Source organism: Neoarius graeffei, chromosome 11 (assembly GCF_027579695.1).
Source record: "Neoarius graeffei isolate fNeoGra1 chromosome 11, fNeoGra1.pri, whole genome shotgun sequence".
Taxonomy (NCBI): Eukaryota; Metazoa; Chordata; class Actinopteri; order Siluriformes; family Ariidae; genus Neoarius; species Neoarius graeffei.
The window spans coordinates 58,557,371-58,584,605 of record NC_083579.1 but is presented as its reverse complement, the minus strand read 5'-3'; the positions used below and the strand labels follow the sequence as shown (position 1 = coordinate 58,584,605).

At 39.6% G+C, this 27,235-nt stretch overlaps 1 protein-coding gene across 1 annotated transcript in view; it reads right to left on the bottom strand.

Annotated features, from left to right (window-relative positions):
- Positions 1-79: 79 nt before the first annotated feature.
- tonsl (tonsoku-like, DNA repair protein) overlaps positions 80-27,235 on the bottom strand; it is a 62,433-nt gene continuing 35,277 nt past the window's right edge. The window contains exons 21-28 of the mRNA XM_060934358.1: positions 25,372-25,528; positions 24,609-24,687; positions 24,194-24,501; positions 18,037-18,208; positions 8,532-8,707; positions 4,791-4,864; positions 4,245-4,378; positions 80-1,295 (exon numbers count right to left, since the gene is read on the bottom strand). Coding sequence (XP_060790341.1) covers positions 1,096-1,295; positions 4,245-4,378; positions 4,791-4,864; positions 8,532-8,707; positions 18,037-18,208; positions 24,194-24,501; positions 24,609-24,687; positions 25,372-25,528 — 1,300 coding nt within the window. The 3' untranslated portion in view covers positions 80-1,095. The remainder of the gene's footprint in view (positions 1,296-4,244; positions 4,379-4,790; positions 4,865-8,531; positions 8,708-18,036; positions 18,209-24,193; positions 24,502-24,608; positions 24,688-25,371; positions 25,529-27,235) is intronic.

The following is a 27,235-nucleotide window of genomic DNA, read 5'->3' as shown; positions in this document are numbered from 1 at the left end:
AATGAGACTGATTTCATGTAATTATTAAAGATTGATCACTTATCCAATCTTGAATACACAAAATCATTAATTACACCTACACTACTTTTTGAGTTATGTTGGGAAAAGACAGACAAACAAACAGACGATAAAGTCGGCGGAGGGAATAACATGGCGTGAGTGTGAACATGTGGTCTGTGGGGAGAGTTGCAAATGTGAAGAGACATTCAACACACTTCTATGGTCTAAACCTTACCCTAGAGCACAATTAAATGGAAACAAACACCGCATGACACAGCATGGTACATTACAATGTACCATCGTACACAGTATAATCTCATCTCATTATCACTAGCCGCTTTATCCTGTTCTACAGGGTCGCAGGCAAGCTGGAGCCTAACACAGTATAATGCATTAGAAAAAGCATAGTTTTTGTTATACAGTCTGGTTTAAGTCTGCCGCTTTCAAACGGAGTTATCTTGTGGCTGATTTAATACATCACTGGCACATGTGTATAGTTTCATATTTATGTATTTATTAGTACATTTCCTATACAGGTTTCTCATCAAGATAAATGCAAATATGAATATTGCTCTGCATCATGTGAAGCTCTGCTGAGCTCTTTGGTCAATAATTCTCCATTTATTAATGCTGAAAGTGTCTATGACAGGGCTGCATTAGGAACAGAGGCTGCTTCAAATAAACTGTGGAAGGACACAAAGACTTTTACTGCTTCTGTAACACACGTACATTCTGACAGACAGTGAACAGCAGACACCAGATTTAAATACATCTTACACATATATTTCATCTCATCTCATTATCTCTAGCCGCTTTATCCTGTTCTACAGGGTCGCAGGCAAGCTGGAGCCTATCCAAGCTGACTACGGGTGAAAGGCGGGGTACACCCTGGACAAGTTGCCAGGTCATCACAGGGCTACATATATATTTGTACAGTAAAATAAGTGATCGAATGAAGTGTGGAGAGAGAGAGAGAGAGAGAGAGCGCGAGAGAGAGAGAGAGCGAGCATGCAAACATGTGCGATCAACACAGGAAACCACCAGCATTGGTGTTGGCTCAGTTCACTTCTCCAGCACAGAATGACTGCACAAATGCTACAGTGCGAGTTTGTTTGGAACAGGAGCAATACTGAGTAGGCACTTGGAGTTACGGGACAGGATAGAGCCTGGCCAGCTCTGCCGCAGTATCTCCTGATCCAGCTTATTAAGCCTTTGAGAGCACAGCCGCAGATCCTGAACGCGTTCAGCCAAGCTGTCCAAACACGCCGCGTCCCATGGCCCGCACACCTGGCAACCTGACAGAGATCCATGCATGGAGGAGAGGTTTCATCAGACAGATGCACACAAGCAGGACAGCAACTAAATGATAACTTTTATATTAAATTATTCAAGGACAGCTAAAAAATAAAGCAGCATGGTAACTGTGCAAACTCTTCATATTTAATTCAAGTTAAATAACAAGGACTTTTCAAGCACCAAAATCTTGTTTCAAAAAAGTTACATGTTCACCACACAATGTCTTGTTTTCGAGGTTTGATGAAATGAAAAAACATTTTCCAGGAACGACACATTTCATCATTCAGTCATGAAATATGGCCCGTGTGTGCTACATGCACAGTGTCCTGGTGCCAGTACTGATGAGGGGGATTCATATATTACTAAACGATATTCTGTTTATCATCACTTGTTATACGTTAAATGCATTTTTGTAATGCATGCGGCTATTTCTTGTGTATTGCAGTAATAAAATATGGGGGGGGGGGGGACCCTCATTTCAAGTGCCTTATGGGGCCCTAATATTTGACTTATCAGATGAGTGAATCATGATTGGCCATTGTAGCATCATTCTGAAAGGAATCTACAGAGAAATGGCAGTATTGACTCTGTGTTACTGAGAAACAGATAAACAAGTAGCTTCAATCTGCAAAAACAGGATGTTATTCGGATGAGGAAAATACCTTCTAGTCTGAATAAGTCTGCATACAGCTTGGTTTACTCTAGCATTAGACTGTCAATCTACACACATCACACATCTGGATTCACACAGAGCTATGCTTTGACTCCTATGATTTAACAAACATCCACATGTGACGAGTTTACCTCTGCATGGAATCCAATGTCAAATCAAACAAATTTTGTCGTCATATTCATATTACATCACGGCTGCAAAAACCAAGCATTTTAATAGGTGATAATCCATGAGATTTAATGGACAAATTATCAATTAACTGGCTTAAATGTGGCTTAGAATAGTTATTATACAATACTGTTTAGCGTTCTTGTTTGCTTATTGTTTTTTTCCCCAATAAAATAAAAGGTTTAAAAAAACAAACAAACAAACAAAAAAACCCCGAGGGTTAACACTTGTTGCTCTACTGGAATTTGATTAGGAATCTGTTCCAAATAATTAAAAAAAAAAAAAAAGATACTTGAAGTATTGGATTTAATTGGATCTTTCTATCTGTATTTAATTTATTAAAAATCACACAGACGTTGCTTAATAGGCAATCCTAACAAGCGAAAGAAAAAAAGAGCCCTTCTTAAACTAGAACATTTCATTCATTCATCCATCCATCCATCCATCCATCCATCATCTGTAGCCGCTTATCCTGTTCTACAGGGTCGCAGGCAACCTGGAGCCTATCCCAGTGGACTATGGGCGAGAGGCGGGGGTACACCCTGGACAAGTCGCCAGGTTATCACAGGGCTGACACAGAGACAACCAACCATTCACACTCACATTCACACCTATGGTCAGTTTAGAGCAGTGTTTCGCAAAGTGTGGTCCGCGAGGTGATCTACAAATGTAGTCAGCGTTTTCAAGATAAGCTAGCGTATGCTTTGTAACATTATTAGAAAGTTAAATTTATCCAATCTTGTTTTTAACGGCAATCAAACGGGCCTGTAATTTCATCATTATTATTATTTAAAAAGCGTTCTGCATCTGAATTTGCACCACATAAAACTTGTAGTGTGCACGTGCTCTTATTCTGCCTCTCGTCTCTAGGCAACAGTCACCTCACAAATCTCTGCCTCACAGGCAAACAGACAGGCAGACCTGAAAACAAGCAAACGAAAATTCGGAACATATAATAGGCTAATCCTAACTAGCTCGTGTTCATGGCGATTTTTTTAATTTACTGAAAGTGAAACAACAAGGATGGAGAAGTGGCTGACAGGTTCAGTTAAGAGGAAAAAACCTGACACTACCAACACATCAATAAGGAGAAAATGCAAAGAAAAGAAGATTCAGTTAGCACTGAGTCCCCAACACAGGAAGAACAAGAAAAACAAGCTCGGCAGACTAAACCAACGGCAAAGGTGAAAAGAAAATACCACAATGAATATCTAAAGTTGGGATTTTTCTGGACTGGGGATTCTGAAGATCCCAATCCCCACTGTGTCCTGTGCTATGATAGTACACCTAATAGTACACATCTCTGTATGGTCTGTGTGTGTTGTGTGGGGCAGGGTGGGGGGTGTTGACAGGTGGTCCCTGAAATTTTTTTTTGGGACAAAGTGGTCCTTGGTCTGAAAAAGTTTGAGAAACACTGATTTAGAATCACCAATTAGCCTAACCTGGATGTCTTTGGACTGTGGGGGACACCAGAGCACCTGGAGGAAATCCATGCAGACATGGGGAGAACATGTAAACTCCACACAGAAAGGCTCTTGCCAGCTGCTGGGCTCGACCCCAGGACCTTCTTGCTGTGAGGCAACAGTGCTAACCACTACACCACCGTGCCGCCCCTATAACATTCATTCATTTTCGATTACTATCCTGGTTAGGTTTGCAATGGATCCGGAGCTTATCCCGAGAATACTGGTCACAAGGTGGCGGAATTCCTCCCAGACTGGACAGCAGTCTATTCCAGGGCACCATGCACGTTCACACACACACTTATAATTTACCATAGCCAGTCCATCAACGGGAATGTTTTTGGACAGTGGGAACCCAAGAAGCCAGAGGCCACCTACCAGAGAACCCAAACAAGTAGACACAAGGTGCACAAGTAAAACTCCACACAGTCAGTAACCTGGGCTCAGGACTGAACTGGTGACCTTGGTACTGTGAGGCATCAACACTATTTGCTAGGTTACCATGCCACCCACATTTTAACAATGTTTCTGTTAAGTAAACAATGCATCAAATATAAAAGTATTTCTGTATATAACAATTCAAGAACAATGTACCAGACAGCATAATGCTATCATGAAGACATAAAAATCCTCTGATGACTAACCTTGAAGGTTAAGATGAGTCAAAGGTTGTCGTGCTTCCCCAAGAGCATTGAGGAGGCTGTGAAGTCCAGCTGAAGTCACACAGGGGTTAGCTGACAGATCCAGAGACACAAGCGATGGACAAAGAGCAAGACACCTACAATGTCAGACAATTACTGATTAATTACATTGTACAGTATTCCTATTCACAGAGAATCTAATAGCCACTGACAATCTGAACCTTCTCACACCAACTACCTGATTAGACATACTGAACCAGGCTTCAGCAGGAAAACTCCAATCAGTTTGAATAGAACTAGGAACATGTCATGAGATATATAACCCCCTTTGAAAGTACTGGAACAGCAAGGCCAATTCTTTTGTTTTTGCTATACGCTGAAGACATTTGGGCTTGAGCTCAAAAGATGAATATGAGATGATAGATTAGAATTCCAGCTTTTCATTTGAACATTCAGAGTTCATTACATTTCAGAGTCACAAAAAGTATCTTGGCACAAATAGAAATGAATAAGAGGTAGGCAATTTTGGGGTAGAATACAAGACCTCACCTTGCGAAAGATCCGACACTTTGATCTGTCAGGCCATTTGCAGCCAGGCCCAGATGTGTAAGTGAGCAGTCACCCTGGAACACAAACGAACGAACGAACGCACGCACACACACACACACACACACACCCCATTGGCTTGCAGAATGCAAAGTAAAATTTGAAGGATTTCAGAATGTTTCAGAAACGTGCTTAAATGTAAACAGAATAATTAAACCAATAAAATAAAACAATTTGACAACATGAGAACTAAAAAGTGAATAAAATGAAATGCAGTACGGGACATCACAGACTAAATGACCTATTAAATGATTTCCCACACCGAACTGGCACAGATATCTTCTTTTGAATACTTCTTTTCCATCCATGTGCGTCACCTACCCACTTATCAGAAAGCCTTCGACTTTTAAAATGAAATCATTACTTCCTCCTGGTCAATATCATGGTTTTCCCCAAAGCATTTTAGCATATCGGGCCCAATCCACTTAGTCGCTTTAGTTTAAATCCAATCCGTTTAGATTTATACTGATGCGTTAAATTTCCTACCCGCAAGTAACTAGATACATAGGAGAGCAAATAACAGATCCATTTACATATTGACTGATATGTGTTAAACAAGCGGTCTTTTTTTTCCAATGTTTGTGTTGATTCTGTCAAAGTAATATGTCCGCGTGGTATGATGTAAACAAACTGTAATCTGTTGGCTATGTCAAGATCACGTGTTCAAACTGTCCAATAAAAATATTGAAAGAAAACGCCAGACATCCCGGAATTTTCCGATTCATTATAAGCGATCTCATTGGCTGCCGATGTTGTCCCCCACCAGACGGACAAAGCCGACTGATTTTAATCACAAAAGTTTGACCTGGTCTATTATCATTATGGCTTCGATCAAAGATTGGTTGACTAAACGTCAACAAACCCACGTGAGTGATGGCGCACAAAACCAGACAACTGTCACGACAACGAAAATGTCAATTTTGATCACAGCGACTGGCTCAAAAAGCACTCGCTGGACAATTTGATCCACATCAGCATGGATGACAGTGAGATGGACTATGAGAGGGTTGCCCAACATTGGACCAAGCAAAAGCCAAGGAGAATTAATCTGCTTTAAAGGAGTAGAAAACTTAATTCATTAGTTTGGGTTTGCAGAAAGATTATGTACTTATAAACACTCTCACGAAGTGAAGTTGTCCAAATGTGTCAAATACAGCATAATTTCAAATAATAATCAGAAGCATTTTTGGCAGTGTGATGTCACTGGGATCCATTTAACAAAAAAAGGCTCCGGATTATTCTTTTGTTAAAGGCTCACAGTGACATCACACTGCCAAATATGCTTATCATTATTATTCAAAATTATGCTACATTTGACACTTAAATTCTCTTCATGAATGTGTTTAAGTACATAATCTTTCTGCAAACTTAAATGTATGAATTAAGTTTTCTTTTCCTTTAAATATGTTTTTATCTTAATCTAGTCCATTTAATAAGGTGCCAAAATTTAAACTTTATAATATGCAGTTGCCTTACTTTTCTTTTCAGTGTATCTTAGTTGTAATACAGCAACTTATTTTAAGGTGGCAGTTCTTAGGTTCAGATCCCTTTGTGATCAACAGGAGGTCATGATGATCGATTCTCTTCACTGGATTGCATAAGATGGAGTAAACTGGTCATATTTTCATGCACATTTTTGTTACAGCACTAATTGATCATAGATAATTAAGGGATCCCCGTAGATTTTCAGTCTATCATATACCTAAGTAATCTATAACAAACAGTTTAACTTGCATGTTGAACTTTAAGGTGAAATTTCAAATGTGTATACATTAATACTATTTAGGTCAGAAATCACTGAAACACTGGTAAAATCTATCCTATAATCATGTATCTAAAACCTCTCAGAGACCCTGAAAATGCACCTGAGAGCATCTATTTTCAAAAAATTTTCCAGGGGGGCATGCCCCCAGACCCCCCCTAGTTTCATTTCGTGCCTTTGGTGCTCGCTTTCACACTGTTGGCACTCAATTGTCTGTGCATTATCATGCCAGAATTTAGGGCTTTAATTTTTTTCTGGGGAAAACACTGAATATTGTCTCTATACAGCTGAACAACTGTTAAAAGGACTGAGTACTTTCTTATAAAGTCAGTATACGAGACTTTTTCAATATCTAATTATTGTACTAATGTGATCTTGGCCTTCAATGCCACAAACAAAAAAAATTTGTCGAGGTCCAACTACATTAAATTTATTGCTTACAATAGCCCTGATAAGCAACCAGCATGAGTGATTGCTGACAACAGTTTAATGCTTACCAATTAATAATTGACAACTTGTAGTTCCTTTGTTTCTTATGAAGCATCACATTACAACTTCACAGCATGGTGTGAGAGCTATTATGAATTTGACACAGCAAGAATACATTCTTCGTCTTTTAAATATTAATTTTTTTTAGATATATTGTTAACACTGAAAACAAACCATGTAATCAATTTCCTAATCAGACAAGATGTAAATAAACTGAAAATTCTATGAAAGTCTCTGGTCTGATGAGTTGCTTCATTTAAATAATTACATACAGTAAATACTGCTACAGAACCTGCACTAGTTCCCGATTACACTTACTATATATGGCTATTTCTCCCCTTCTGTTTATCGGCTCAGTCATTGTAATTATTTAATTAGTCAGTTTGGTCTGCTGAAACACTTTGCTGTGTTCAGTTTTGGCCAACTGTCACCCCTGATGTACAGCATACATACTATAACAGTTACATGAAATTCCTCCAAAAATTGTGAGGGAAGTTGATTTCAGAAAGCAAGCACACCTTGATGAAATTGCCAAAGTACAAATTTGTTAATAGTCAAGGGCATAACTCTGGTAAAATTTGCCCAAATTAAACAAAATTTCAATATGTATATAACTGTCATATAACAAAGCCTTTTGCCAAGTTTGGTGAAATTTCTCCACAAATTGTGAGAGGAGTTGATTTCAGAAAAACATACACCCTCATGAAATTGTCAAAGTACAAAACTCTGGTAAATTTTTCACAAAAGAAATTAAATTGCAATATGCGTATTACTGTCATATAACAAGGCCTTTTGCCAAGCTTCAAGAAATTCGTCCAAAAATCATGAGAGGAGTTGATTTCAGAAGGTGAGCACACCTTCATGAACTTGTGAAAGTACAAGGTTGTTAATCAAGGGCTGTAACTCTGGTGAAATGCGACCGAATTGAACAAAATTACAATATGCGTACTACCGACATATAACAAAGCCTTCTGCCAAGTTTAGTGAAATTCCTCCACAAAGTGTGAGAGGAGTTGATTTCAGAAGGAAAAAACACACTCATGAAATTGTCAAAGTATAATTTTGTTAATTAAGGGCTGTAACTGGTAAAATGTGACCCAATTTAATGAAATTACAATATGTCGACATATAACAAAGAATCCTGCCAAGTTTCATGAAATTCCTCCAAAAATTGTTAGAGGAGTTGATTTCAGAAGGTGAGCACCCTTCCTGGGACAGACAGAAATCACTGACATAATCCCCCTTCGGGCCTTTCGGCCAGCAGGGGATAAAAAGTCACCACTTATGTTGCACTTTTTCAATGTGGTTAAAACTGCCTGATCAAAATGTTACTGTGGCATAATACAATACTGTGTTATTGCAGACTATTCAGTGGCAGTAGTGAATGATTAAAAGCATGCGCGCGTGTGTGTGTACTATGGGATCAGGTGTACCTGTGTTAAAAGTTTGGTGAGGAGATCCAGAGCAGGCTGATCTGAGGGACCTTTACACACTGCATTAAGCTCCAGGTGTGTGAGGTGCTGTAGGGGCAATGTCTTTAACACTAACTCAAATCCTGTGGAGCCCAATGCATTCTGGGACAGACTCACTGACCGTAAGTGACCCGTACCTATAAAGCAAACAAATGTCACAGACATGGTACATAAAGGAAGGTAAGACAATGTACTTTTTATTGTGTGCTTGTAGTTTTACAGAAGATTCATAATTCTTCTTCAGTAACCACTGTATTCTGGTCAGTTTCATGGTGCATCTGGAGCCTATAGCAGGAACACTAGTCATGAGGTAGGAACACACACAGGATAGTATGCCAGTTCATCATGCACACACATTCATGCACCCATTCACACCCTGCTCAACTGGGGGCAAATTAGAGTGCCCAAACCAGAGGAAACCCACACAGACATAAGAAAAACAAGGCTGGTAGGCAAAACTGCATTTGCTGTCCATGCTCCTACACTTCTTATTCTAAAATTCTAGAATATAAAATTTGTATAATATCAAGTGCAATTTTCCCTCGATTATTAATGTTATTTAGTTATTAGTTTATTTAGTTATCATGTTGATCCTGGGATTGAGATGCTGGCCTCTTCTGCCCCTCGGACCTGCTTGATCCATCCTGGTGCCCTGTGTCTGGTCGGAGTTTTATCGCACCGCTCCTGTGAAGGACGGCCCCATGAGGACAGTTGAGGGTTATACCTGTTAAAACTGTTAATATTATAGTAAGACTGTCTGTTGTTGCCCAAATGAGGATGGATTCCCTTTTGAGTCTGGTTCCTCTCGAGGTTTCTTCCTCATGTCGTCTGAGGGAGTTTTTCCTTGCCACCGTCGCCACAGGCTTGCTCATTGGGGATAGATTAGGGATAAAATTAGCTCATGTTTTAAGTCGTTCAAATTCTGTAAAGCTGCTTTGCGACAATGTTTATTGTTAAAAGCGCTATACAAATAAACTTGATTTGATTTGATTTAGTCTTTTCATGACCATATATGTATTTCAAGGCAACGTTATTAGTATGGAAAGATTGTGCCTTAAATGATTTGACTAAATAACATTAATTTTATCCTCGCTCCGACTGCTGTCTGACATCCACCTAAATTGCACGAGCGCGTCACACTTAACTTAATTGTCACAGATGAGAAATTTTATTTATTTTTTTGTATTTTGTCTCTTCCCTCGGAAATGAATTTCTGGTTATGCCACTGCCAGCACAACACACAACATGCATCTGAACTGTTTCAGATGCGAGTGTGACTTATGAAGCACAGCACACAGGCATTCATTTTAACCCAAATTTCAGAGCGTAATCAAGCAGGTCATGGCAGAAATCAGAGTGCATATACACAGTTCAGCCATAACATCAAAACCACTGGCAGGTTAAGTAAACAATGTTATCTTGTTATAGTGACACCTGTCAAGAGGTGGGATACATTAGGCAGCATGTGAGCAGTCAATTCTTGAAGGTGCTGGAAGCAGGAAAAAGGGGCAAGCTGAAGGATCCAAGTGACTTTGTTAAGGGCCAAAGTGAGCATTAGAACTGGACTATGGAGTAATGGAAGAAGATGGCCTTGTCTGATGAATCATGTTTTCGTTAAATCATCTGGACTGCCAGGTGTCTCTGTGTCACTTACCTGGGGAAGAGGACTATGAGATACACTATGGGAAGGAGCCAAGCAGGCAGAGGCAGTGTGATACTCTGTACAGAACAGCTTCAACTCTGGGTTGTTGGTGAATTTCCTCACATGAACTGCTTGCTTCAGGTCCTTCCACAACATTTTGATTGGATTAAGGTCAGGACTTTGACTTGGCCATTCCAAAACATTAACTTTATTGTTCTTTAACCATTCTTTGGAAGAACAACTTGTGTGCTAAGGGTTGTCGTCTTACTGCATGACCCACCTTCTCTTGAGATTCAGTTCATGGACAGATGTCCTGACATTTCCCTTTAGAATTCGCTGGTATAATTCAGAATTCATTGTTCCATCAACGAAGGCAAGCCGTCCTGGCCCAGATGCAGCAAAACAGGCCCAAACCATGATACTACCACCACCATGTTTCACAGATGGGATAAAATTCTTATGCTGGAATGCAGTGTTTTCCTTTCTCCAAACATAACACTTCTCATTTAAACCAAAAAAAAAAAAAGTTATATTTTGGTCTCATCCGTCCACAAAACATTTTTCCAATAGCCTTCTGGCTTGTCCACATGATCTTTAGCAAACTGCAGACAAGCAGCAATGTTCTTTTTGGAGAGCAGTGGCTCTCTCTTTGCAACCCTGTCATGCACACCATTGTTGCTCAGTGTTCTCCTGATGGTGGACTCATGAACATTAGCCAATGTGAGAGAGGCCTTCAGTTGCTTAGAAGTTACCCTGGGGTCCTTTGCGACCTTGCCGACTATTACATGCCTTGCTCTTGGAGTGGTCCTATGTTGGTCCACCACTCCTGGGGAGGGTAACAATGGTCTTGAATTTCCTCCATTTGTACACAATCCATCCGACTGTGGATTGGTGGAGTCCAAACTCTTTAGAGATGATTTTGTAACCTTTTCCAGCCTGATGAGCATCAACAACGCTTTTTCTGAGGTCCTCAGAAATCTCCTTTGTTCGTGCCATGATACACTTCCACAAACATGTGTTGTGAAGATCAGACTTTGATAGATCCCTGTTCTTTAAATCAAACAGGGTGCTCACTCACACCTGATTGTCATCCCATTGATTGAAAACACCTGACTCTAATTTCACCTTCAAATTAACTGCTAATCCTAGAGGTTCACATACTTTTGCCACTCACAGATATGTAATATTGGATCATTTTCTTCAATAAATAAATGACCAAGTATAATATTTTTGTCTCATTTGTTTAACTGGGTTCTCTTTATCTACTTTTAAGACTTGTGTGAAAATCTGATGTTTTAGGTCATATTTATGCAGAAATATAGAAAATCTACAGGGTTCAGAAATTTTCAAGCACCACTCTATAACAACCTGCACATGGCTACACTACAGATCTGCTGTGAATGCTGGACAGAGCGAAAATGTTGAGCCGGAGTGTACTACAGATCGTTTCATATTATTTTTTCCAAGTTCACAGCACACAACCCTTCTGTGGCAGCGAGGATGTGGTTGAGTGTCAGCTGTGAACGGCGAGGAGTCAGGTTGAACCAGCAGGTAACATGTGACGAGTTACACCTGTGTCTAATTACTGGCTGTCTCTTAATGTGTCTCTTACAGATGGCCAGTAACGAGAGAGTGAACTGTGTTCTCTAACGTGTGCATGTGTGTGCTAGACTCACTGAAAAGTGAACATTAAAATAAAGTGCACCTTCAACTGTCGCACCTGTTCCCAGTTCCTCACTGCCCAACTCAGCAAAGTGTTACAACTTCCTTTAGTTTAGCTTAACTTTTTAGAGCATTAAGTAAACATGATTCGAGGCAGTTAGGTTTACCATTCTGAACTTCATTCTCTGTATGCTACCTCCTCTGGTGCTGCTGCCTGGTATGTCAGAAGAGGTAGAGCTTATATTTGTACAGTATACTCAGTGAAAATATTACAATATACCTCAGAGAAACAAGTAAATTGTATTTTAATATTTGAGACAATTCCTGGGTTTCAGTCACGTGCAGGGACGAGAATAAAAAATATTAAAAAAGTCTGAAAAAAAGCTGGGGGTTTGGGGGCCGCAGGCACCCAGCGGGGCCCAGGGGCAGAGCCTCAGTGGGGGCCCAGGGAGCGAAGCCCCTGGGAGCTAATGATTTTTGGCTTTTTTTTTTTTTTACCCCAAAACCATTAATTTTATCAGCAAAAAGTTGCAATTTATTTGGAAATAAATTCCCCTTCTTGGTGGACTACCAGGTGAAAATAACTAATATGGTACAAGAGAATTGTTTTTAATCAATTCACATTTGATGATTCCAAAAAAAAAAAAAAAAATCAATGCACCTTTTAATATAAACAAGAGCTCTACAGTATTATATTTCTGCATTTTTTGCTATTCATGTCTTTGTTAACATGTGGATATCAATGCAAATGAATGAATATATAATTTTTTTAAATATATAAAATACCTTACCAAATGGAGACTGGGCTGCTTTCTCTGAAGTTCTTTTCATAATAGTGATAAGGTTACAATACTTTGTGTTTCTGTCCAGTTTATATACAAAATTAAAGTTTATATCAAACATTCATAAGCATTATATTACAATACATCAATAAAATACCTGAGCATTATTCACACGATCAGCTACTGATATCAGAGGCTTTACAGTGGAAGTGTGGCCATCTGTGCTTTTCACCAGTGGTTGATGTATATGAGATGCACTGCTACTATCACTAGTCTGAAGTGATGCTGGTAACTGGTAGTTTGTCCTCAGAAGTTTCAGTTTGTCTAAAATGATATCAGTATCATATGAAATTTATGTTCTTTGTTGATATACTCTAATCCTTTAAAATGAAGTGCAAACCAGAAAAAAGTTCTATCATATAATTCTCTTAAGCTTTCTTCTGATGTTATCATGGTAGCAGGAGGCCTTGCATATTAAGCAGGCAACATTCAACATCACTTATCACTTCCCTTTCAACTGTTGTGTGTACTAACTAGGTTTTATCTGGACAGGATGTTGTGTAATGTAATACAGATACCATATGGTCAATTTGAAGATCAAGATGGTGATTTTGAATTAAAGAACAGGTATGTACAATTGGCATTACATATTGGAAATTTTTTTAAAATCAAAAACTACAAGTTCATCTCGGCCTAAAAAATTTGGGCAGACGCTCCCGCGCGGCACATGCCAGCAATTCCCCCCCATGAAATGAGCAATAAGTAGGAGAGTTATACATGGTATCATACCTAAAATTTTATCAGAAATATAGATATGATACTATGATTCTCCCCAACATGCTACATTAGATAAGCTAACCCCATTTATAAAATATACACACTTGTATTTGATATTGAGATATAGGATTCGTGTGATATACATTATAAATAATATAATGAATCATTGAACAGACAAAATTTTCAACCTACCTTTGTGTTTTTTGGTGTATATGTGAAGTTTGATAGTCCTTGCCCCTCTACTAGCGTAGTTTATCATGTCAGAACACAATGAGCAAAGTATTTTTCCTGGGACGTCTATTTTCCGTACGTGATCACCGAGCTTCGTTGTGACAGTTTGCTTGTCGATCTCGACATTCGGCGTTCTTTCTAACCAAGCCCATCGAAAATGGTTCTTTATCCCTGCACACCTTTATCAATCTCCCTCGCTCGATCCTCTTCTTTCTTATCTAGGACTTTCGCCATTGTCGATATGCTAAAATATCCCGCCTGAATACGTGTCTTTCCGATGTTACCAATGCGCATCGTCAAACTGTGTACGGTCGGTGAACGGCAATTGCAAGCCACGCGTGGAGAATGTTTACTTGTGTTTATACTAGGGATGTTAACCGATGACCGTTTGACCGGTGGTTGACCGAATCAACGTCAACTGGTTAATTTTTTTTTGGTTGTCGGTTAAAAAAAAAACATCAACCGTTTTGAAGCTGCCGATTTTGGAGCGGAGAACCTGGAATTCTGTGTTGTAAACGCTTGGGGCATGCCATGCGGTGTAAGGACGACAGCTGACAAATTAGAAACACCCATTCAGTCATGTCCCGCCCCAGTTGAAGACAGCTGACAAATCAGAAACACCCATTCAGTCATGTCCCGCCCTCCTGCCCCAGTTGAAGACAGCTGACAAATCAGAAACACCCATTCAGTCATGTCCCGCCCTCCCGCCCCAGTTGAAAACAGCTGCCACTCGGCGAGAGAAAAGTGTAGACACAGGCTTTTTAGCTTACAAATTACTATTCTGTTTTTTTTTTTATTTTTATTATTATTAGAAGGCACATCGAGTTTAGTCCTGCCTTGGCCAGTGCATTCTGAAAGTATGTTTCGGTCTGTAGCCAACAATGCATGTTATTGCAGATCATATCTCTCCACACAAACTAAAGGCGCAGATGCCGACTTTTTCACGGCTGAATCGTGCAGATCCGATTTTTTTTTAAGGGGGGGGCGTTGGAGTGTCTGAATAATTTCATTAGAGTAAATTCTGTATTAAAATTACTAAATAAGCAAATGCCGTTGAAATTATTCAGACACTCCAACGCCCCCCCCCCCCCAAAAAAAAATCGGATCTGCACGTTTCAGCCGTGAAAAAGGCGGCATCCGCCAAAAGGCGCACCGTTTGCATCCCTGTTAAACTCATAGGTTAACTGACTTTAACAGGCTAATGAGGCTCGGTGGTCGGTCAAGATTTTTTTTTTTTAGTTTTCGCCATCCCTAGTTTATACACTGCACGCGATTAGGGATGGCGAAAACTAAAAAAAATCTTGACCGACCAAATCTTGACCGGTCAAAAAGTGTGTAAGGGGGGTAAGGTGCACAGTCCTGAGGTGTATGTGTTGTGTTACACATTATGGAGTGAGGTATTGCTCATTGCTCACTTCTGATCAATTTTACTTCTGGTAAAACCAAAAGTAAAATTGATAAGATACAAAGTATCTTATCTTTACTTTGTTTAGCAAACCAAAACAGCTGCCGTCGTGCAAACAACTAGAGATAACTTGGAGTATGCTCGTAATCTAGAAGCCACTGCTCGCTTTAGATACAGTAGTATGCAAAAGTTTGGGCACCCTTACTGAAAATGTCTGTAACTGTGAATATTTAAGTGAGCAGAAGATGAACTGATCACCAAAAGGCATAAAGGTAAAGACAACATGTCTTTTCAGTGTTTTCTGCAAGGTGTGTGTATTATTTTTTGCTTTGTACAATTAGAGAGTGAAAAAAGAAAAGGAACACCATGTGAAAGTTTGGGAACCCCAATACATTTGAGTTCTCAGGTAACTTTTACCAAGCTTCCAGACCTTAATTAGTTTATTGAGCTGTGGCTTGTTCAAATTCTTTGTTAGGAAAGGTCAGATGATGTAGATTTCAAAGCTGTATAAATTCTCTGACTCCTCAAACTTGTCCCTAAAATCAACAGCCATGGGCTCCTCTAAGCAACTCCCTCACATTCTGAATAATAAAATAATTGATACTCACAAAGCAGGAGAAGGCTACAAGAACGTAGCAAAGTGTTTTCAGGTAGCTGTTTCCTCAGATTGTAATGTTATTAAGAAATGGCAGTTAACAGAAACAGTGGAGATCAAGGTGAGGTCTGGAAGATGAAGAAAACTTTCTGAAAGAACTGCTCGTTGGATTGCTAGAAAGGCAAACAAAAACCCCTGTTTGACTGCAAAAGACCTTCAGAAAGATTTAGCAGACCCTGGAGCAGTGGTGCACTGTTCTACTCTGCAGCAACACCTGAACAAATATGACCTTCATGGAAGAGTCATCAGAAGAAAACCTTTCCTGCATCCTAGCCACAAAATTCAGCGTCTGAAGTTTGCAAATGAACATCTAAATAAGCCTGATGCATTTTGGAAACAAGTCCTATGGACTGATGAAATCAAAATAGAACTTTTTGGCCACAATGTGCAAAGGTATGTTTGGAGAAAAAAGGGTGCCAAATTCCAGGAAAAGAACACCTCTCCAACTCTTGGGTGAAATCAGTGAAATCAGAAGCATGGGTGTGGAGCAATTATGCTTTGGGGTTGTGTTGCAGCCAGTGGCACAGGGCATATTTCATTGGTCAAGGGAAGCATGGATTCGAATAAATACCAGCAAATTCTGGAAGCAAACATCACACCATCTGTAAAAAAGTTGAAGTTAAAAAGAGGATGGGTCCTACAATAAGACGATGATGCAAAACACACCTCAAAATCTACAATGGAATACCTCAAGAGGCACAAGCTGAAGGTTTTGCCATGGCCTTCACAGTCCCCTGACCTAAACATCATTGAAAATCTGTGGATAGATCTCAAAAGAGCAGTGCATGCAAGACAGCCTAGGAAACTTGTAGAACTGGAAGCCTTTTGCAAGGACGAATGTGTGCAAATCCCCCAGGTAAGAACTGAAAGATTATTAGCTGGCTACAAAAAGTGTTTACAAGCTGTGATACTTGCCAAAGGGAGTGTTACTAGGTACTAACCATGCAGGGTGCCCAAACTTTTACTTCAGGCCCTTTTCCTTTTTTTGTCATTTGGAAAATGTAAAAGATGAAAATAAATTGTTTTTGCTTAAAACATCAAGGGAATGAGTCATCTTTAACTTTATGCCTTTTGGCAATCATTTCATCTTCAACTTGCTTAACTGTTCACAATAACAGTAATTTTGACTAGGGGTGCCCAAACTTTTGCATACCACTGTATATTCAGAAGATTGTTATGTGCAATGAAATAGACCCCTACAGTCTGGGAAAGAAGGATTTGTCATACGATATCTCAAACTACCCTTCAGTCGAGTTCCCCGACATCTCAAACTATCTGGTGTTGCAGACATCCTTCTACACTGCAAAACAGATGAAAGCGTGGATGAGTATGGAAGCTTACAACTTTTTTGTATGTGGCTGGGTAAAGGATCTCGGTATCAAGTCACTGCTGAATGAATCCTGTATTATTTTTGCCTGTGTAAGTAGGTTTAAGCTTTTCGTTCGCGTCTTTACAACGAAGCGCTACAAGTGTAAACAAACAACAATTCGCTTGATTCTCACTTGTGTTGGCTCTTATCTCTCAGGTAAATCATTCACAAAGATCATCAGAAACCCCTTTAAAGATCTGGATCTTAGTTAAACAAGACAGAGAAGTGATCACAGCGCATTATAACTGGGTGAGAATTTTGTCGCAACCTTCATGCATATGGACTTTGTGAGGAGCAAACAAAGAAACAGCTGGGGACTTTTAACGCTTTGTGACTAAAAAAAAAAAAGTACCGTAAAATAACGACACAGCAAGAAAAGTACTTGGAAAACACTAAGGACATAGCTGAGAGGGAAATATAAATCTTTCACGAAGTGATCACTGCAAACTCAAGCATGCTTCGACTCGGCTCCCTTCGATTTCAGTGAGAGGTTCAAAAACCACCTTTCTTGATGCCTTTTTGTGAAATCCTGTGTTCGTTCACTCTTTTTTTTTTTATTAGTTCACAGGGAACCCTGAAGAAACTTTTATCAGTTTCACGGTTTGATCGATTCGAACAACCTAAAACAACGCAAGTGTAAGGCATTTTTCATGCGAGCAATGCACCTTCTCCATACAAATGCTTTGTCAACCGAGCTTTGGTTGACCACCAGCTAAAGTTTTGAATAACTAATGAGGCGGATGTGACATCACATGAAACCCAAGAATAAAATTCTGTCTCATACCTAGTTTTTATTATTTTTTAATGACACCACTGTGCTTTGGTATTACATGTATTTTTTTCTAGTATTATGCTTCTCGTTTTTACTAAGTACTGTGAGATAAACTGTAGTACTATGAAGCTTGTTAACTAAAATTTAAAAGAATTAGAGGAGAATTAGTACCTGAGAGAGCACTGGCCAGCAGGAGCCGGTGTTGCTGAAGGAAGCGGGCAGTGAGGCCACAGGCCTGCAGAGACAGAGTCGCCAGGAGGGGACAGGCAGACAGTAAACCAGCCAGAGCCTGAGACCAGCCATCTCCAAGAGGATTCATACTCACATTCAACTCCTCCAGGCACTAAGTGAGAGGAAGAGACCTTCTTAAAAAGGAATAACAGACTCATCATACACTAGGAATTTATATGCTGTCTGGCTCATCAAGGATAACCTGAGGTTTTAAACATGAAGACAAACACCAGCAATAGTTAGTCATATCAGCTACCAGTACATGCATCTATTCTGCTCTCTTGCATTTCTGGAGGATGATGGTGAACAGGATGTAGGGAGATTTCAAGAAAAATCTAATTCACATACCCTTTCCACTTCATCATTGGAGGATATAGAAAAAGAATCTCACCACATGAAACTTAAAAATCTCTATCCTCATTTCAATATTGTATCATACTGCAAGCAAAGCAGACAATCAGTATTTTTAGGACCCTGTGTGCAGTGTAATTTCAGTACGTCACATAAAATGATCAGGGTGAAAGTCTTTTTACTCAAGTGTGCTACTACCAAGACATGCCAGCAACACAAAAACTGAGGGAAAGAAAGTGCACAATTTGCAGTTCTGGCAATGAAATACAAGAAAAATTTGTAAATTCATCTTCAGTAATATTTTTGTCTTGGTCAGGGTTGAGGTGGCTCCAAAGCCTGAGAGGAAACTGAAACGAAACAAATAAGAACTGAAAAAAAAAAGCTGCAGTACAAGCATGGGAAACCATCACATCTAAAAATAAAGAATGCATCACTTTTGGTGATCTCAGTGGGTCACTGGCTTGATGCTGTTATTGCAAGCAAGGGATATGCAACCAAATATTTAGTGTTATTAAATTTGAGACTATCTGTCCCCTTTGCTCACCTAATGTGAGACCAAAAGGGACACCAAAGGTGCCATGTACTAAGTTGTCACATCTTGATGTAAAGATCAGGACATGAAAGCTGAAATTCTGATCCATCATCTCATATTCATCTTTTGATCTCAAACTCAAAAGTCTTCAGTGTATATCAAAAAATAAAATAAAAAAATTGGCATTTTCCAATATTTTTGACTGCATTTAATGAAAAATATTAGACACTAAATTAAAATTTACAAAATTATTAAAATTGCATTGTAAGAAGCAACTGCTTGACTTCCTCCTGTTCTTAATTTAAATTTATTTGTGAAAACATTGAAATTAAAACATCATTGCATTCACAGATTTTCAAATGTGCCACTATTGCATTACTGTTTGCTGGTGCCAATGGAGTAATGACAGAGCAATCAAAATCACCAATCGATTTAAAAAGCCCAGTTAAAATATATATAAGGCAAAATGTGAAGACAACTTGTAAACTGCCTAAGTTTACCATCAGCCTCTTCCACGTATTCTCAACCACAAACACTATGTACGTGCACATTACTTGTGTGGCGACCACTAACACTTTTTGCTCCACTCTATGATGCTGAAGTGATAAAATTAGTAGGAGGGTGGGGGATAATACAATCAGGGGCTATCAAACCAAAGAATAATCACACATCATGATGATGATGATAGTCACATTCACACGCTAACAAGCTTTAGTAAAACACTCCCTTAAATTTAAACTTGTTATTCTGTAAATATTTTTGAAGAACTAGTAGTGTTTGTAACGATATCCATGGATCATCCTGTGCTTGAGTATGTGCTCAAGCACAGTCAGATTCATAAATACAGTGGTGCTTGAAAGTTTGTGAACCCTTTAGAATTTTCTATATTTCTGCATAAATAGGGCCTAAAACATCATCAGATTTTCACGTCTTAAAAGTAGATAAAGAGAACCCAGTTAAACAAATGAGACAAAAATATTAAACTTGGTCATTTATTTATCGAGGAAAATGATCCAATATTACATATCTGTGAGTGGCAAAAGTATGTGAACTAGAGCCCTGCACTCCCGCGGGACCCGCCGCAAAGCAGTGCGGCGCGGGACAAATTTTGAAAGCTCATTGCGGGCGCGGGCGGGACCGGAAGTGCACATATGCGCGCGCGGGCGGGAGCGGGAGTGCACATATGCGGCGCGGGCGAGAGCGGTGATAAGCTGCAGTCCCGCTAACTAAAAACGTGTTTGAAATAAAATTTATAAATTATTAATTTATGTCTATCATATATAATTTGTGCTGGATATTTTATTTGGCATTAATAAAAACATTTTAAGATGCCTAAATTTGCAGAGAGAGTCAGATTGCCAGATTGAGTGAGGAATGTCATCTTAAATTTGCCATTGATCACCCTAACGGGAAATCCTTTGATCACTCTAATGACTCGCAGTTCACACCCAGCTAGCAAGAGAACCATGAGTGAAGTGATTTACTGCTTGCGTTAGTCTACAACTCTAATCAGAGAGACAGGTTACACAGTGACGGTAGGCTTGACTCAATGCTATCCCAGAAATCCTTCCTGTAATATGCAAATTTGGCTGTCCAATCAGAGGCGGCCAAATTTGCATATTACAGGAAGGATTTCTGGGATAGCATTGAGTCAAGCCTACCGTCACTGTGTAACCTGTCTCTCTGATTAGAGTTGTAGACTAACTCAAGCAGTAAAATCAATTCACTTCTCTTGCTAGCTCTGCTTTGCAATATTAAAAAAAACACCATTGGTACAAAGCAAGCCCATTCACTTTTTTATGCTGATCAGAGAATTACAATGGTTTCTCATGTGATAAAAATGTGCAATTCGCCATTAAATATTTTAATCGCTTGACAGCACTAATTATTATTATTATTATTAGAGACACTATATGCTGAATTCAGAAACAAGGTAAATAATAACAAACGTGAGCTGTAGATATTTATGCTCAAATCCACTCAAAGTAGAGGGCGGGGCACCATCACGCTGTGTCAAGACAAGAACTTTCCTGAGAAATAACGTGAACGTCTGCATCATGCGGGATTTGCGGGTGGGAGCGGGACAAAATATGGCAGGCGCGGGCGGGACTGAAAATCATAATTCTTTGCGGGCGCGGGCAGGACTGCACAATGCGGGCGCAGGCGGGAGCGGGACTGAAAAATCCGACCCACGCAGACCTCTAATGTGAACCTCTAGGATTAGGAGTTAATTTGAAGGTGAAATTAGAGCCAGGTGTTTTCAATCAATGGGATGACAATCAGGTGTGAGTGGGCACCCTGTTTGATTTAAAGAACAGGGATCTATCAAAGTCTGATCTTCACAACACGTTTGTGGATGTGAATCATGGCACAAACAAAGGAGATTTCTGAGGACCTCAGAGGAAAAAAAAAAAAAAAGGGTTGATGCTCATCAGGCTGAAAAAGGTTACAAAATCATCTCTAAAGAGTTTGGACTCCACAATCCACAGTCAGACAGATTGTGTACAAATGGAGGAAATTCAAGACCATTGTTACCCTCCCCAGGAGTAGGTCGACCAACAAAGATCACTCCAAAGGCAAGGCGTGTAATAGTCGGTGAGGTCACAAAGGACCCCAGGGTAACTTCTAAGCAACTGAAGGCCTCTCTCACATTGGCTAATGTTAATGTTCATGAGTCCACCATCAGGAGAACACTAAAACAACAATTGTGTGCATGACAGGGTTGCAAAGAGAAAGCCACTGCTCTCCAAAAAGAACATTGCTGCTCGTCTGCAGTTTGCTAAAGATCACATGGACAAACCAGAAGGCTATTGGAAAAAATATTTTGTGGACGGATGAGACCAAAATAGAACTTTTTGGTTTAAATGAGAAGCGCTATGTTTGGAGAAAGGAAAACACTGCATTCCAGCATAAGAACCTTATCTCATCTGTGAAATATGGTGGTGGTAGTATCATGGTTTGGGCCTGTTTTGCTGCATCTGGGCCAGGATGGTTTGCCATCATTGATGGAACAATGAATTCTGAATTATACCAACGAATTCTAAAGGAAAATGTCAGGACATCTGTCCATGAACTGAATCTCAAGAGAAGGTGGGTCATGCAGCAAGACAACAACCCTAAGCACACAAGTCGTTCTACCAAAGAATGGTTAAAGAAGAATAAAAGTTAAATGTTTTGGAATGGCCAAGTCAAAGTCCTGACCTTAATCCAATCAAAATGTTGTGGAAGGACCTGAAGCAAGCAGTTCATGTGAGGAAACCCACCAACATCCCAGAGTTGAAGCTGTTCTGTACGGGGGAATGGGCTAAAATTCCTCCAAGCCGGTGTACAGGACTGATCAACAGTTACCGGAAAAGTTTAGTTGCAGTTATTGCTGCACAAGGGGGTCACACCAGATACTGAAAGCAAAGGTTCACATATTTTTGCCACTCACAGATATGTAATATTGGATCATTTTCCTCAATAAATAAATGACCAAGTTTAATATTTTTTGTCTCATTTGTTTAACTGGGTTCTTTTCATCTAATTTTAGAACTTGTGTGAAAATCTGATGTTTCAGCTCATGTTTATGCAGAAATATAGGAAATTCTAAAGGGTTCACAAACTTTCAAGCACCACTGTATCTGACAAATTACTTAAAAGTGTAGAATGAATAGGTATGGATAATCTGAGCAAAGTAACAAAAGCTGACATAATCAGTAGTGTCTTCAACATGAATCACTTTTTTTTTTGCCTATATGCCATAGATGAGCATGTTTGCTTCACCCACCCCCACTTCTACTCTACACTACTTGGACAACTTTGTGCATTTTTGCATGCATGTCAACACACAGTATAAACCACTTTTTTTTTTTAAATAAATGTGGGTCAGGACTAATAAAATATTGTTAGTGTACTGTGCAAAATGTTGACTGTGACTTAGGGGTTTCATGTTGCTGGTTAACACCTGCCTTGTAATTACCAAAACAATTATTTATTATTGCTTTTTAACTGTACACAGTACCAGTCAAAACTTTGGACACACTGACTAATTCAATAGTTTCTTTATTTTTATTAATTAAAAGACACTTCATGTCTTAAAGTAATGATGAACATCGTTTCTCTCTACTTTGTTGAGTGTTTCTTGACATAATATGGATTGCTACAGTTGTGGAATAGGGCTATTTCCTGTATTGTTATTATTTACTGTTGGATCTCAAACGCATTAAAAAGGAAAGAAATCGCACTAATTAACTTTTGACCAGGCATACCTGATAACTGAAAAGCCTTCCAGGTGACTACCTCATGAAGTTGGTTAAGATAATGCCAATAGTGTGCAAAGCGTCATCAAGGTAAACAGTGGCTACTTTGAAAAATCTAAAATATGAAAGATTTTTTGAACACTTTTTTTTAAAATCACATAATTCTATACATGTTCCAGATGTTATTTCATAGTTTTAATGTCTTCAGTATTGTTCTATAATGTAGAAAATAGTCAAGATATAGACAAACCTATGAATGAGTAGATGTGTCCAAACTTTTGACTGTGTGTGTGTGTGTGTGTGTGTGTGTGTAGTCACTGAAATTTTGCCAGAAAACAATCAAAAAATAGCACTTTCAGTTTTTGGCCAAAAGACAGAGATAAGAACTCAGAACTAATAATAGTTTTAATAGTGAGGATAATTAAAAAGTATGTAAAACACACTGTACTTGGACACACTCAAAATGTTGAGTTCCTGAAAATCAACACTGAAGAATGTTGGCCGTGTGGATATTAGACACCCGAATTGGAAAAGGATTATACTGAAAATGCTTACTATACATTACTGCAGAATCCAGCTTCGTTACCACTGCCAGGCCAGCAGTTTCCTTACCGCACAACTGGTAATATTATTATACTGTTCCATACACTACATAAACCTGTACCAGTATAAATGTTACTGTCTTTTTTAGGCTGATGGTTCCTTACAATTAAATTGTTTAATGCATGTTTTTAAAAGTGGTAAATCATCGGGGGGGGGGGGGGATCACCAAAAATCTGATCTGATACTAAAATGCAAATAATTCGGTCTCATTAGGATTTCCAGTTTAGCATAATCTTCCATTTCTCTCAAGCTAGTCACCCCTGTAATTTCTAATTGTGGAAATCTATGGTATATAAGCCACATAACTTTCCTAATAACATACAAGACTGGGAGGTGGAAAACTAGCAGTGCTCAGAAGAGTAAAACATACCGGAAAGGCATGTTGAGTCCTTCCCTCTAGTGTACTAGCTGCCTTCTTTATGCCTTCGCCTGTGATCTGATTGGCTGAGATATCAAGAACACGAAGGCGGGGCATTGTGACTGCCGCAGAGATGAGCTCAGGGAGGAGGTCATCATTAAGCCGGTTGGCAGAAAGGCTGAGCTCTGTGAGGCTGCTCTGGAGTTTGAGGGCACGCAGGAGGGGAGACAGACTTGCTGGAGCTAGACTAAGACCACATACACACATGTACGGAGAGCCATCCTGCACCTCGCATAGCCGCAAAACACGCCTGTTCTCTTCTACAACACACACAAACACGTGCACAAAATGCAACCATGTTCTTGGCATAATATCCAATTTAGACAAATTGTGTAAGGATAATGAACTGGATAGAAAAGGCACCCACCCACGTCTAAACTCTTACAAGCTTTCTTATATCGCTCAGGAAGAGGAGGGAGATCCCAGGAACAGACCTCGGCCAGAACCTGCATACATACAGGTCACACACACACACACAAAAAAAATTACATTGAGTTTTCTTCAGTGCATTAACTCTCCAAAACATACTTTATTTTCCATCAAGGTGATGACATATTTAAACTACACTATATGGTCAAAAGTTTGTGGATACCCAACTATGAAACCCATATATTCTTTTTGAAAATCCCATTCCAGATTTTGTCCCTCTTTGCTCCACTCTTCTTGGAAGGCATTTGACTCGATTTTGGAGTATGGCTGTAGGGATTTACTCATTCAACCATGAGGTCAAGCACTGATTTTGACGCCGACTGCACCCCAGGCCCCCTTACCACAGTCCACCCCAAAAGGTGTTCATTGGGGTTGAGGTCAGGGTTCTGTCCAGGTCAATCGAGTTCTTCCACAGCAAACTTGTTAAACCATGTCTTCATAGACCATGCTTTGTGCACAAGTACATATATGTTTGGTCTCAACCCCTTAGTTCCATTGAAGGGAAAACCTAATGCTACAGAATACGAAGACATTCTATTCAATTGTGTGCTTTTGACTTTGTCGCAACAGTTTGAGGAAGACCCACACATGGGGGTGATGGTCAGGTGTCCACATACTTATGGCTGGACAGTGCGTTTTACTTTATTAATATTTCTCATGCTAGTATGGCCTGAGCAAGAAACATTTGTACAAGCTGTCACCTCCTCATTGGTGTGTAGAACAGCCAGCAGCTGGTCAGCAGGTGAAAGCAGAGCACCCTCTTTCTGCAGAGAGAGACGTGGAAGAAGCCCACATGTCTGATAATAACGCTGTGCGGCCTGTTCGCACAGCCATGACACTGTGCAGGAGTCAGCCTCACTGAAAGCACACAGAATCAAAGGTAATACACACACACAAAACGTGGGAACGCTTCACAGTGTTCAAATTATTTAACAGTTCTACAAACACACAGCGCAAGTGTCAGATTCAACTGTGAACACACGAATGAAGAGTGATTCATGAATAAATCCATACAGTTCACACAAACAGTGGTGAGATCGCAGTGTGAGGTGCAAGAAACACACGCAAGAAGTGGTTATTAAAGCTGACAGAACAAATAATTATAAATAAGGAATCAAAGTGCACAAACCAATTAAACTACACCCACCCAATGTAGTATATATACACCCTGGTGCATCTCAATGTTGGAATATCATGAAAAAGGTCATTTTTTTTGTAATTTAATTCAAAAAGGTACATTTTTATATATTCTATATTCATTACATGCAAAGTGAAATATTTCAAGCCTTTTTATTTTAATTTTGATGATTGTGGCTTATAGCTCATGAAAATCCAGTATCTCAAAATATGATGGTATTTCATTTCAAGTTTGAGTAAAACAGTATATAGTGCAGCTCCCAGTCTACATCAGTACATGCAATCACAAATAATCACAATGGGGAAGACTGCTGACTTGACAGTTGTCCAGAAGACGATCATCGACACCCTCCACAAGGAGGGAAAGCCACAGGTGGTCATTGTTGAAAAGGCTGTCTGGAAAAGGCGCACAAGCAACAGGGATGACCACAGCCTTGAAAGGATCATCAAGAAAAGTTGATTCAAGAACTTGGGAGAGCTTCACAAGGAGTGGACTGAGGCTGGTGTCAGTGCATCAAGAGGCACCATGCACAGATGTCTTCAGGAAAGGGGCTACAACTATCACATTCCTCATATCAAACCACTCCTGAGCCAGAGACAACATCAGAAGCGTCTTACCTGGGCTATAAAGAGAGAAAGAACTGGACTGTTGCTCAGTGGTCCAAAGTCCTCTTTTCAGAGGACAGTAAATTTTGCATTTCATTTGGAAATCAAGGTCCTAGAGTCTGGAGGAAGAGTGGAAAGGCACAGAATCCAAGGTGTTTGAAGTCCAGTGTGAAGTTTCTGCAGTTTGTGATGATTTGGGGTGCCATGTCATCTTCTGATGTTGGTCCACTTTGTTTTATCAAGTCCAAATTCAATGCAGCAATCTACCAGGAGATTTTAGAGAACTTCATGCTTCTATCTGCTGACAAGCTTTATGGAGATGCTGATTTCTTTTTCCAGCAGGACTTACCACCTGCCCACAGTGCCAAAAACTACTACTAAATGGTTTGCCGACCGTGATATTACTGTGCTTGACTGGCCAGCCAACTCACCTGACCTGAACCCCAGAAAGAATCTATGGGTTATTGTCAAGAGGAACATGAGAAATACCCAACCCAAAAATACAGAAGAGCTGAAGGCCGCTATCAAAGCAACCTGGGCTTCGATAACACCTCAGCAGTGCCACAGGCTGATCGCCTTCATGCTATGCCACATTGATGCAGTAATTCACAGTAAGAGAGCCCCAACCAAGTACCGAGTGTATAAAATGAACATATTTTTCAGAAGTTGGACATTTTCTGAATTGTAAATGCTTTTTGATTGATTTTAGGAAATATTCTAATAATTTCAGATTCTGGATTTCTGATTTTCATGAGCTATAAGCCATAATCCACAAAATTAAAACAAAAAAGGCTTGAAATATTTCACATGTTGTGAATATCC